We start from the raw sequence: 13286 nt of genomic DNA, 5'->3' as shown, positions 1-13286 counted from the left end.
GAAGCCGCCGTCGAGGTGGTGAAAAAGCGAGAGGGTCCACACGAGGCCGACCAGACATGGTCGAACCTCCTCTCAGGCACCAGAAAAAAACTCAAAAGGGTCGTCCTGTCCACGATCAAAAACAGGTGGGTGAAATTGTGAGAGGATCCACGCGAGGCTGACCAGACTTGATCGAACCTCCTCTCCGGCACCACAAAAAAAAAAGGGGCTAACAGTCGGATGTCGATAGCCAATGGATGTCGTTAGCCGCTAGCTGCTAGCCGTTAGCTGTCGTGGCTAGCCGTTCTCGACGGCCGTTAGTCGCTGTCGGCGGCGGCGGCCCCGGAGCCTCTGCCACCAATCAGGAGGAGACAGCCACGGCCATTGCCGTTCGAAAGCGCTGGAGACGCTGTAGTACATATGCCAGGCCTGTAGATGGTGCTGTTCTCACAGAATCTGCCCTTGCAAAAACAGAGCTAACATTTTTCAAATTGAGCGAAATGAGGCATGGCTAAAATGCATGATCTGTTTGGTATTTTGAAAAAAGAAAAGTATAAATATGCCTTATATAGGTATGGTCCTACACTATATTATTCAAATATAGCATGATAGATCCACTTTAAAAAAATGTACTTGACTATTTCCATTTGTATATTTCTACCTCACTACATTTGTCTAAGTGTCTGATGGCTGGAGCCTGTGTCAGTGTGAGCGGTCCGACTTCTAATGATTATTATCTCATTCTTCACCTTGAACACACTCCAGCACTGCCTGTACAGGTGAGACTAACTGACTGCAAACGTCCCGTCTGATTGGGAGATAAATAAAGGGTTTTTTAAATATCAAAATTGCATGATATGTACTTGTAAAGTCTATTTTAATAATGCTTTGTTTATATGCTGGCGCTAATAATTTGAAATGCACAGTCATTATTTTTAAAGAGGTGGATGGTGAATAATATTACAATTAAAAATGTTCACTTACATCATGACTTTGTTTTTTATTACAGTACAGGTTTTCTGAAATGTTGTGTTTGAATATGTGCTCACTTATACAGAAACAGCATAGACATGTGTACACTGGTTAAAACCAGGATCAAATTATTGTTTAATTGTCGACTTATTAGAGTAAAAGGTTTTTACAGAGGTGAGTTTTGATATGGGTTTGTACCACTACATAAATACAAAGAAACTGTCAGCAGCCATTAATTATAAAAATATTCTGCATGTTTTTTAGGGATATAAATCTTATAATCCTTCACGCAATCATGAATAATCAGTCTATAAATATGGCTATTGATGATATATGAAAAACCACAAAACATTTTGCAGTCCACAGGAAAATAGGTTTAAAAAAAAAAAAGTAACCAATATGACTGTTATTGGATTCCCATTTAATCTGGCATTATCTAATAATAATTTAGTTAGGAATCAAATAAGCCAGAACTTTCAAAACTGTCAACCATTGGTGACATACCTTCATCGTTTAGCGACATAATGCTTGAATAGCACGTTTTGTAGGCAGTTGGCTCAAGGAATAAGAGGTTAAAACTTGGACAGTGTCTGCAAAGACTCAAGACAACCTGTCTGCACAGAGCAAACAAAAATATGCTATGAGACAGTGAACAAATGTGCAATCTCATAGTGCGTCCCCACACACAGAAATATGTCTATGAATACTTCAGTTGTACTGTGTGAATGAGGTCAAATGACATGTTATATTTCAATGTGTGTTCATTGAATTATAGTGGTAGAAGTGTTTCAGGTAGTTTCTGTGCTGAATGCGAAATTGATTGACTTAAAGGGCCCATGTCATGCTTTTCCGGTTATTACCCATCCGCTTGTGTGTGTGTCAGAAAATACCTCCCCAAAACGCCTCGTTGGAGATACGTCATTGTCCATTTGATTCTTCCATTTCGTTCCGGGTACGGCATGATGTCAAGCCGTACCCGGAACGAAATGGACCAATCCGTGGAGCCGTTACGTTACGTCCGCGGAGCCGTTACGTTAAGCCCCCGCTGATTGGTCCAAATTGACCAATCCACGGACTTCCTCACACACACACACACTCAGTGCAGGCAGCTCAGCTGATTTCTCCTCCCTGGCTGCAGGCTGATAACAGACAGTTGGGATCGCGGCGAAATTCTCTCTGCAGACCCATTCTCACAGCGTTTATCAACCTTTTTCTTACTCAATATCAAGCCACACTTATTGTTTTTACTTCGGCTGTGAGTTTGTGTGTGCTCAGGATGAGTTTGGCTCTGTTTCGCTGTCGCTAAGGAAACCACACCTCCACGGAGCTCAGCGCGATTCACAACGTCCCGACCAATCAGAGCACACTGTGCTCACAGGGAGGGTGGGGGCTGGAGCTATTGGAGCTACAACGAGCCGTTAAAGGCAGAGAGTGACATTCGGTGAATACACGTAGTTTACAGAGATGCTGTATGAGAAACCAATGTGAGTTTGGAAAATGTTGTAAGTTTGTGAGTTTGTAATATAAATCTATTCTAGTAGACCTCAACAATGGAATTATGATCAGTGGAAATCGCCATGACATGGGCCCTTTAAAAACTGAGTATTTGCACTTTTGAGGGATTCGAAAGACTGTTGATAGATGGCCTACTGACTTTGACCTTTAAAAAACAAGAGCACAAAAAGACTCACTGATATTTAACTGTCTGACTGACTGAGTGCATGTAGTGGAAAAAGTATTATAATGCTTTTGGGGAATTTGCCTTCCCTATAGTGTGGTATATAGTTTTTAGTGTATGTAAATGGTCTGCAAAGGCTAATATCCCCTGGAGTTTCTCTCTACTTTGTGTGTTAGTGTACCTGAGGGTCACTCTGCTGCTCCGACTCTCTGGCGGAGACTCGAGGTCTGCTCACGACCTCCTCGCTGCTCTCTGTGTCCGAGGTGTTGGGAGAATCAGATCCAGGAACTCGTCCCGTCTCTGGCCCCGGAAACGGATCCTTTCCAGATGTTTCCGCATGGTGGGTGCCGTTTAGCCGGTTGTTCTCTACCTGAACATGACTGCCGGCAGCACTGCAGACACTGAAGGAGGACAGGAACACATCATTATTAATGTTCCTAGGATACATTTTGATATATAATTTGCAACATAAATATACATTTGATTTAACTACATATCAAAAAATACAACTGAACAGAATCAACATCAGTTAATCTGACACACGTTAGAGCTGTAGCTCATTAACATCAAAATCCAAAACCCCCAAAACTACAGGTGAATCTGATTCTAATATAAACTAAAGACTGACATGAATGTGAGTCAACAATCACGTGTCAGTTCTCTCCAATAAAAACCCTTATCAAACAGTCTGTTCAGGGAGGAGGAAGTGTTTCACCAGCTGCTCTTAAACAGGGATCATAACACACAGCCTGTAAAACTGTTGTGAAATAAAGCGGAAGGAGGAAATGCATTGAGAAAATATTCCTACTTGTGCTCAATACACTATTTGAAAAGCCTCTTGGATCAGTTGTAAAATGCATCGTCACAAAGTTAAATAACAAGCCTCAACAGTTCTTCCTCCACCCCCTCTTGGCAAACAGCCACTGAGAGGTGGGACCACACTGTAAGACTAGAGTTTCCATTTCCCAGAAATGAAAGCTGAAGATTGTCGGAGCGACAACAGAGCAGCAGTGTCTCCTTTTCTCTGAAGAAACACTCAACTCAGAAGCTCTTTTCAACACAGCAGGATCTCTGCAAACTCTGGTGAGTGCTCGACAGACACATCACTCACTAAATATCTAGTCAAAGTTGGATTAAAATCTGAATCTGACTGTATTACATCCATTTGACCATATAAAGAATATTATACTATAGAAATGTGTCAGTTAAGATAATAGCAACAGCCAAAAATACAATGTAAACTCTGGGTAAGGAAGGTTCGACAGAATACAGCCAAAGCTAGCATTAGCTTGTACTTATTTTCATATTTCCTGTATTTGAAAACATCTTTATAAATGACTGTATTAAACAAAGTAGAATCTAAATATTAGAAGTGTTCTGGACTGTCCAAAGCAAGGTATCTGGTGTTTTTGGAATTGCTTATAAAAAGCACCATTTACATATTTCTTCTTATATAACTGTAACACACTGTGGTGATTAGCCTTGAGCTTTGAACCGTTCTTTCTCAGCCGCACTGTTTCTGTAATAACTGCTCCTGGCCTTTATACAGCTGATAACGTTTACTGTTAACTATTAACTTCAGTGATGTTCAGCCAGGAGGATTCACTCCTCTGTTCAACAATTCTTAGTCTTAAAATATCTCTATTAAACTTTATACTATTAAAAAACACAGTCTAATTTTTGGAAATATTCAGAAATGGTGGCGTTGACAGGAAACCAAGAGCTCGTTGACTCTTGCTAAACTAAAAGAAACGTTTTCAGATGTACTTTAACACTGAACGCTGTTTTTATTTGTGAATCAACAAGATCACACTGCAGACCAGTCGGACTCGTTCACCCGCATGTTTTTATAGGAATTTACAGGAGCCACATGCAAAGTCGTTTAGGAGCAATAACAAGAATAAATAGGCCTTTGACTTTATTAACAGAACGAAAGATTAAAGGTGGGGTAGGTGATTTTGGAGAAACCAGCTCGAGTGCGCTGGAATTTGAAAATACACAGCCGGAAAAAATCTGCCACTTCCTTACAGAGCCCCTCCTCCAACACACACGAACGCACACATGACCAATGAGGGCACGAGATAAGTTTGTGCACAGATGGAAGTCTGACAGGCAGGTTGGCCATCCAATCATTTTAGCCGGGCCGGCTCAGATGATTGGTCGTGCTTTTTACAGTACTACGGCTTCCACAGATGATATTTTTTATGGATTTTTTGTCGATATTCATTGCTATCGGGATGTTAAGAGCATTCCATGGAATATAACAAAAAGTGTATCTCGAGCCGGTTTCTCAAACTTACCTACCCTACCTTTAAGTGAGTTGGCTGTAATAATAAACACAATGATGATTGAGGATACATGTACATCAATTTATAGCAGGGTAGGAAGTACTTGATCATTAATTGAAGTAATAGTATTAATACCACAATATGGACATTTACAACAATGTTGTAAAAAACAGGTTTAAATATCCTAATTCTGGGAATTGAAAAGAAACAGTTGTTTAATTGGAGTGAAAAGTGCATAGGTCCTGCTGATTTATTTTAGTGGAAAAGTATAAATAAAGATTTATATGGAAAAGTAGAAATAAGTAGTACCTGAATACATGCACCTTTTTACTCTCCCTGTCATGGTCCTGTGTGTTTTTTAACTATATATTCTAGTTGGCTCAAATTAATGTGTGTAAATTAATCTTTGTTATTTATTACTAATTAGATTTAGTCTAAACAATTTATCATCTTATTTAATTCATTTATTAGTGTTGAGAAAAAGATCTCTATGGTATCTCTTACTTTCTCAGCACATCTGGGCTCTAATTCACTTTCACTCAGTTTCTTAATTACTATTTGTATGGAATTCAGGAAGACTCATAGTTGTCAGGACCAAACTCTGAGGCATGAACCCAAATGCACAACTCAACACAGAAGATCTTTTAAAAATTAAGTCTTTACTGGGTTTGACACAGTATACAAAGTTTCAAACAAAAACATCACTCATTAGAGGAAAAAAAACATCACTTAAAGGTAGGTTAGGTAATTCACTTCAGAAACACTTTTTATTATATTCCATGGAATGCTCTTAACACCGATAGCAATGAATATATTAAAGGCTTTGACAATAAATACATTAAAAAAACGTCATCTGTGGAAGCCGTGGCGCTGTAAAAAGCACGACCAATCATCTGAGCCGGCCCGGCTAAAATAACTGGATGGCCTACCTGCCTGTCAGCCTTCCATCTGTGCACAAACTTATCTCGTGCCCTCATTGGTCATGTGCGCGTTCGTGTGTGTTGGAGGAGGGGCTCTGTAAGGAAGTGGCAGATTTTCTCCGGTTGTGTATTTTCAAATTCTAGCGCACTCGAGCTGGTTTCTCCATTCTTACCTACCCTACCTTTAAGGTATGGTAAAACAAAATCACTCAATAGAGGACAAGGCACTGGACAAATAAATAATCCTGGCTTGGCGATAGATGCTGGTAGTCTGCGTTACACGACAAGACAAACTGGCACAAGACGAAGGGAGACTAGGACAATATATACACGAGGTAAGGGGGCACAGGTGGACACAATCGGGGCGGGGTACACCATCACAGATAAAGGTGACACACGGGGGTGGGGGAGCAAAGAGACATGGAACGAGAGGGAGAGTTACTTTAAAAAAAAAAAATGAAACAGGAAGGCTCGAAACAACACAAAGAAATAGTTTGATTCCAAATAAAGAAATTATTAAAAATATATGTTTTTTGTGTCCCAAATGTAATAAGTTCTTCTACTCAAGACCTGATCTGCAGGTCAACACTTTCATCTCTGAGATGGCTGCTCAGTTCAGACAGTCAGCTCAACAGGAAGCCAGCAGCAGCAGCTCAGAGCAACACGTTGTCAAACCAGAAGTTCCCTGTGACGCCTGCACTGGAACCAGACTGAAGGCCCTGAAGTCCTGCCTGGTGTGTCTGGAGTCCTACTGTGAGACTCACCTGGAGCCTCACCTGACAAGAGCAGGCCTGAAGAAACATCAGCTGATTGACCCTGTGGAGAACCTGGAAGGCAGGATGTGTGTGAAGCACGATAAACTGCTGGAGCTGTTCTGTAAGACCGACCAGGTGTGTGTCTGCATGATCTGCAGTGTTTCAGAGCACAAGACACATGATGTTGTTCCTCTGAAAGAAGGATATGAAGGAAAGAAGGCTGAGCTGGGGAAGACAGACGCTGAAATTCAGCTGATGATCCAGAAGAGACGACTGAAGATTCAGGAGATGAATCGCTCAGTGGAGCTCAGTAAGGAAGGAGCAGACAGAGAGATAGCAGATGGTGTTCAGGTCTTCACCGCTCTGAAGGAGTCTGTTGAGAGAAGCCAGGCCGAGCTCATCGACACCATCAAAGAGAAGCAGAGAGAGACAGAGGAACAGGCTGAAAGCTTCATCAGAGAGCTGGAACAGGAAATCTCTGAGCTGAGGAAGAGAAGCTCTGAGGTGGAGCAGCTCTCACGCTCTGAAGACCAGCTCCACCTCCTCCAAAGCTTCACGTCCCTGAGCGCTGCTCCACCCACCAAGAACTGGACAGAAGTCAGGGTCCATCCTTCATATGAGGGGTCTGTGAGGAGAGCTGTGACTCAGCTGGAGGAGACGCTCAGTAAACAGATGAAGAAGCGGCTTGAGGTCGAGCTGAAGAGGGTCCAGCAGTATGAGGTGGATGTGACTCTTGATCCTGATACAGCACATCCCTATCTCATCCTGTCTGATGATGGAAAACAAGTCAACTGGGGTGATGTGAAGAAGAATCTCCCAAACAATCCAGAGAGATTTAATAATTGTGCTAATGTCTTAGCAAAGCAGAGTTTCTCTTCAGGAAGATTTTATTGCGAGGTTCAGGTTAAAGGGAAGACTAAGTGGGATTTAGGAGTGGTCAGAAAGTCGATCAACAGGAAGGGAAACATCTCACTGTCTCCTCAGAATGGTTACTGGACGATAATGTTGAGGAATGAAAATGAGTACAAAGCTTGTGCTGTTCCTCGAGTCGGTCTCTCTCTGAAGTCTCAGCCTGAGAAGGTGGGGGTGTTTGTGGATTATGAGGAGGGTCTGGTCTCCTTTTATGATGTTGATGCTGCAGCTCTGATATACTCCTTCACTGGCTGCTGCTTCAAAGAGAAACTCTACCCATTCTTTAGTCCTTGTGACAACGATGGTGGTAAAAACTCTGCCCCTCTGATCATCTCTCCTGTCAATCACACTGAGTAGAACAAACATTTGATTTTCTACAGAAAGAGACACTAAATGTATTCAACGGGGGAAGTACATTGTAATCATTGTTATTTTTTCAGAATCTGATCAGAGACGTTTTACCTTGATGATACAAATAAACACCTAAAACACTGATGAGTATGTTCTAATACAGGGGTGCCCAACCAGTCGATCGCGATCGACCGGGAGATTCCCAGTCGATCGCGAGATGTGTCTAAAAATAGAACAACAATATTCTGTTTTATCGTTAATGTCCTATAACATAATCTTCCTCTGCCAGAATAATGCACTTGAACGCATCAAAGCTTTGTGATTGGCCGGCATAGCCCCATTATTCGGGGTGTGGCTGGTTGGCAGTGGGCACTATTTCACTGACGTTGTCCGTGTCAACAGGAGGGACAGTCCGCACACACACAAGACTGCAATTATGGCAGAAGCAAAAAAGCCCAAAATATATAATTTTCACTCCGAGTGGGAGGATGATTATTTTTGTATCTATTCCAATTCAAAGTCCATCTGTCTCATCTGCAATGCGAGCGTGGCTTTATCGAAGAAGGGTAATTTAGGAGCGGCATTTCAAAACGGTGCACAAGCGCTACGAGACGGGATTCCCTCCTAATTCTGCCCTACGCTCCCAAAAGGTGAGGGACCTGAAAGGACAGCTAAATGCACAGCAGTCACTTTTCACCAGGCCCAACAACAAGAGCAAGGCTGCTACCATAGCATCTTATCGTGTCAGTCACGTTTTGCGAAACACATGAAGTCTTTCAAAGACGGCGACGTTGTGAAAGAAGCATTCCTGGAGGCTGCCGACGCGCTTTTTGGGGACAGTAAAAATAACAGTAGCATTTCAACAGGTTTTTGATATAATAAAAACTCAAGTTAGATACCGTTATTAATCAGCTGTACGTTTTAGTTTGTTTGAACTTATTCATTGTAATTATTGTACAAAATGGTATAAGAATGCAAACTTAAATTGATTATAGTCTATTATCAATTCAGGTTAAGAAACTAGTGTTGCTTGCATCCTATTTTAAAAGGCATTTATTTTTATACTCTACTAAAATGCAATGGCTACGCCTCTCTATTTGGACTGGTAGATCTCGGCAGACTGGCAACTTTAAAAGTAGCTCTCGGTTCAAAAAAGGTTGGGCACCCCTGTTCTAATATAATCTACTTCATTCTACGGATTGCACCTCTTTCAATTTCTGGGTGAAAATGTTTTATTTATTTTCTCAAGTTGTGTGTAAAAAACGTGTTTCATACTAGCTTACATAACTAGTGGAAGTAATGCACTCCTTTTTCTTTAGTAAAATACTGTATATATACATGTTTTTTTTTAATAATTTTAAGTTGAGGGAAAAATGATGGGTCTCTGACATGTTTTAAAATGGTATATTCAGGATTCATGCTTTAATTACAGTATATTGGTACAAAATGTATGTACAGTTACTGCGAGAATCAACAATATCTGATCATAAAACATTATGCTGCAGTGGTTTAAGAAACGAGGGAAATGAAAATGTTACAGCTCAGCTGTCTGTTGTGTGATGTTAATTCTATTTTGTCCACCTCTCTGCACACTGCTTGTATAGTTTGAATAAAGTCGAAAAAAGAGCCAATGGATTTAAAAAATATATATTCTTTGTCTTTTTAACAAATGTTTTAACAGAAGAACAGTTTTCACTAGTTCTCAACTTAAAGTGGACCTATCATGCTATATTTGAATAATATAGTGTAGGACCATACCTATATAAGGCATATTTATACTTTTTCTTTTTCAAAATACCAAACAGATCATGCATTTTAGCCATGCCTCATTTAGCTCAATTTGACATTTTTTAGCTCTGTTTTTGCAAGGGCAGATTCTGTGAGAACAGCACCATCTACAGGCCTGGCATATGTACTACAGCGTCTCCAGCGCTTTCGAACGGCAATGGCCGTGGCTGTCTCCTCCTGATTGGTGGAGTTGGCCCAATAGCCGTAGCGCCACTGTCCTGACGTCAGGACAGTGTTCAAATCTGGATCAGTTTTTATCAGATCCGTTGCAGCCCCTTTTTTAGAGATTTGGGTATGGAGGAAAATAGAGAGGGTTGTGTTTTCTGGCACTTGGTGAGTTCCCTGGAACACCGGGGACACATATTCATGTATAAAAGACGTACAAAAGTGCATTTTGCATGATAGGTCCCCTTTAAGTAAAGTAGCTTAAAAAAATGTACTTGACTATTTCCATTTGTATATTTCTACCTCACTACATTTGTCTGACAGCTTTGGTTCTTCTCAGGCTTTATACACAATTGTAAAACCTCTTGGATCAGCTGATCATAGATATTAAGATTGCTGTGTATGTTTCTTAGAAATAAGGCCATCAACTGGTTAGCTTAGCTTAGCATAAAGACTGGAAGAAGGGGAAGACAAAGCCAGCCTGTCCAAATGTAACAAAATCCACCTATCAGCAGCGGTAAATCACCGCGGTGAAGTTAGTTTTAGGTTGGATATTCGACGGACATTCGCGGACCAGCCAGCAGCGTCAGTTTCCCCTGCTGCTGGCTGTATTACGACGGGGAGATCTTCTGCGCGAAACGAGGCTTTCACTTAGGGACCATCGATCGTGTGAATGTGAAGCAAATTCACTCTAGAGCATTCATTTATTGAACACACCTCTTTTTATTGCATTTTAATACTGTAAATATTTTATATTAATATTTTGATGGAAAAATTAGCTTATTTCTTCAATACCTTCCAGGTCATGTGAACTAATCACTCAAAATCAATGCTGGGTCAAAGAACTACACTGGCTGCATAGGACACACCTCTTGTTATTCCATTTTAATACTTTAAATATTTTATATTAATATTTTGATGGGAAAATTAGCTTATTTCTTCAATACCTTCCAGGTCATGTGACCTAATCACTCAAAATCAATGCTGGCTCAAAGAACTACACTTGCTGCTTAGGACACACCTCTTTCTATTCCATTTTAATACTCTAAATATTTTATATTAATATTTTGATGGAAATATTAGCTTATTTCTTCAATACCTTCCAGGTCATGTGACCTAATCACTCAAAATCAATGCTGGGTCAAAGAACTACACTGGCTGCATAGGACACACCTCTTGTTATTCCATTTTAATACTCTAAATATTTTATATTAATATTTTGAAGGAAAAATTAGCTTATTTCTTCAATACCTTCCAGGTCATGTGAGCTAATCACTCAACATCAATGCTGGCTCAAAGAACTACACTTGCTGCTTAGGACACACCTCTTTTTATTCCATTTTAATACTCTAAATATTTTATATTAATATTTTGAAGGAAAAATTAGCTTATTTCTTCAATACCTTCCAGGTCATGTGAGCTAATCACTCAACATCAATGCTGGCTCAAAGAACTACACTTGCTGGTTAGGACACACCTCTTTATATTCCATTGTAATACTCTAAATATTTTTATATTAATATTTTGATGGAAAAATTAGCTTATTTCATCAATACCTTCCAGGTCATGTGACCTAATCACTCAAAATCAGTGCTGGGTCAAATAACTACACTGGCTGCATAGGACACACCTCTTGTTATTCCATTTTAATACTTTAAATATGTTATATTAATATTTTGAAGGAAAAATTTGCTTATTTCTTCAATACCTTCCAGGTCATGTGACCTAATCACTCAAAATCAGTGCTGGGTCAAAGAACTACACTAAATAAGCTAGTTTTTCCATCAAAATATTAATATAAAATATTTGTAGTATTAAAATGCAATAAAAAGAGGTGTGTCCTACGCAGCCAGTGTAGTTCTTTGAGCCAGCATTGATTTTGAGTGATTAGGTCACATGACCTGGAAGGTATTGAAGAAATAAGCTAATTTTTCCATCAAAATATTAATATAAAAATATTTAAAGTATTAAAATGCAATAAAAAGAGGTGTGTCCTATGCAGCAAGTGTAGTTATTTGATCCAGCACTGATTTTGAGTCATTATGTCACACTACCTAGCAGTTATTGAAGAAATATGCAAATGTTTCCATCAAAAATATTAATAAAACGTATTTAAAGTATTAAAATGCAATAAAAAGAGGTGTGTTCAATAAATGAATGCTCTAGAGTGAATTTGCTTCACATTCACACGATCGAGAAGCTGTCGATTTATTAAAAAGAACATTTTTCTTGTGTAATTGTAAAAGTCATTTGTTGATGGTCCCTAAGTGAAAGCCTCGTTTCGCGGAGAAGATCTCCCCGTTAAACTGACGCTGCTGGCGGGTCCGGGAAACTGACGCTGCTGGCGGGTCCGCGAATGTCCGTCGAATATCCAACCTAAAACTAACTTCACCGCGGCCTCTAAATCCAGTTTGTTTAATCCATACCAAAACAGAGGAGTAAAAACATCAATCAGACGTTTAACAGGAGATTATGGGTCGGGCTACTTCTTGGCTGGGACCAAAACAAGTTGCTAAATTGTTTTTACGTTTCAGTTTTCGTACAGAGATTTTTGAAGAATTAGACATTTTTCAGAATGTGACCTTTTTTGATGTTCACATTTTTATTCACATTCTTTTCTTTTTCTCTCAGAATGTGTATATTTTTTCAAAATTTCAATTTTCTCAAAACTTTATTTTTCTCAAAAGAAAATTACTTTTTTCTAAAAAAATCACTTTTTTCTGAGAATTTGACATTTTTCTAAGATTATCAGCAATTTTCACTTTCCCAATTTTCAAATTCTTTTCTCCAATTTTCATTTTTTCTGGGATTTCGATTTATTTCTGAGAACTACATTTTCTTTCTCAGAATTTCACTTTTTTATTTCAAAATTTCACTTTTTTAATTAGCAAGCAGCGCTAACACTCAGAGCTAAGCTGTACTGGAGAGAGTATGTGTAAAGAAGCAGGACATATAAAAAGGAACTCACCTTGTGGTAAACCTGAGAGAGAAAAAGAGTTTGAGCTCCATACTGTTTCAGAAATAATCCTTGATGTGGTTTTGAACATGATATGGAGTTTAATCCCGGTAGCATTTAGCTGAGAATCTGCTTCTCTCTGCAGCTTTCTGCACACATGCAGCTCTGCTGGGGGCGTGGCCTCGTAGCTACTGACCCAGAATCAGCACTTTAGTAACAGGGCTGAAATAGAGGGGTGAGGCTACAATGGGTGATCTGTTTGGTATTTTGAACAAAACACTTCATAGACATGATTTTAATATATTTCTATAGATCTGAGACCTATAATATATGCCTAAAAATGGTATAATAGGAGACCTTTAAAGAGTACTTATTTTGCATTTTGGGGGGTTTTCCCTCTCCTGTAGTGTTATAGTTTTTAGTGCATGTAAATGGTCTGCAAAGGCTAAAATCCCCTGGAGTTTCTCTCTATTTGGTGTGTTAGTGTACCTGAGCGTCATTCTGCAGTTCCGACTCTCTGGC

The 13286-nt window shown here is 39.6% G+C and overlaps 1 protein-coding gene across 1 annotated transcript; it reads left to right on the top strand.

Annotated features, from left to right (window-relative positions):
* Positions 1-3529: 3529 nt before the first annotated feature.
* Positions 3530-8036, top strand: LOC117479782 (E3 ubiquitin-protein ligase TRIM21-like). The gene is made up of 2 exons (XM_034126863.1): positions 3530-3712; positions 6392-8036. Exon 2 carries the CDS (start codon positions 6440-6442, stop codon positions 7859-7861), a length of 1422 nt encoding a protein of 473 aa, XP_033982754.1. The 5' UTR covers positions 3530-3712; positions 6392-6439; the 3' UTR covers positions 7862-8036.
* Positions 8037-13286: the final 5250 nt, after the last annotated feature.

The sequence above is a fragment of the Trematomus bernacchii genome, unplaced genomic scaffold, assembly GCF_902827165.1.
Source record: "Trematomus bernacchii unplaced genomic scaffold, fTreBer1.1, whole genome shotgun sequence".
Lineage (NCBI taxonomy): Eukaryota > Metazoa > Chordata > Actinopteri > Perciformes > Nototheniidae > Trematomus > Trematomus bernacchii.
The sequence above is the reverse complement of the archived record's forward strand: the minus strand, read 5'-3'. Positions and strand labels throughout refer to the sequence as shown.

What these genes read in the sequence shown, in the direction of transcription:
- LOC117479782 (XM_034126863.1), top strand. Translation starts at nt 6,440, where the DNA reads ATGGCTGCTCAGTTCAGACAGTCAGCTCAACAGGAAGCCAGCAGCAGC.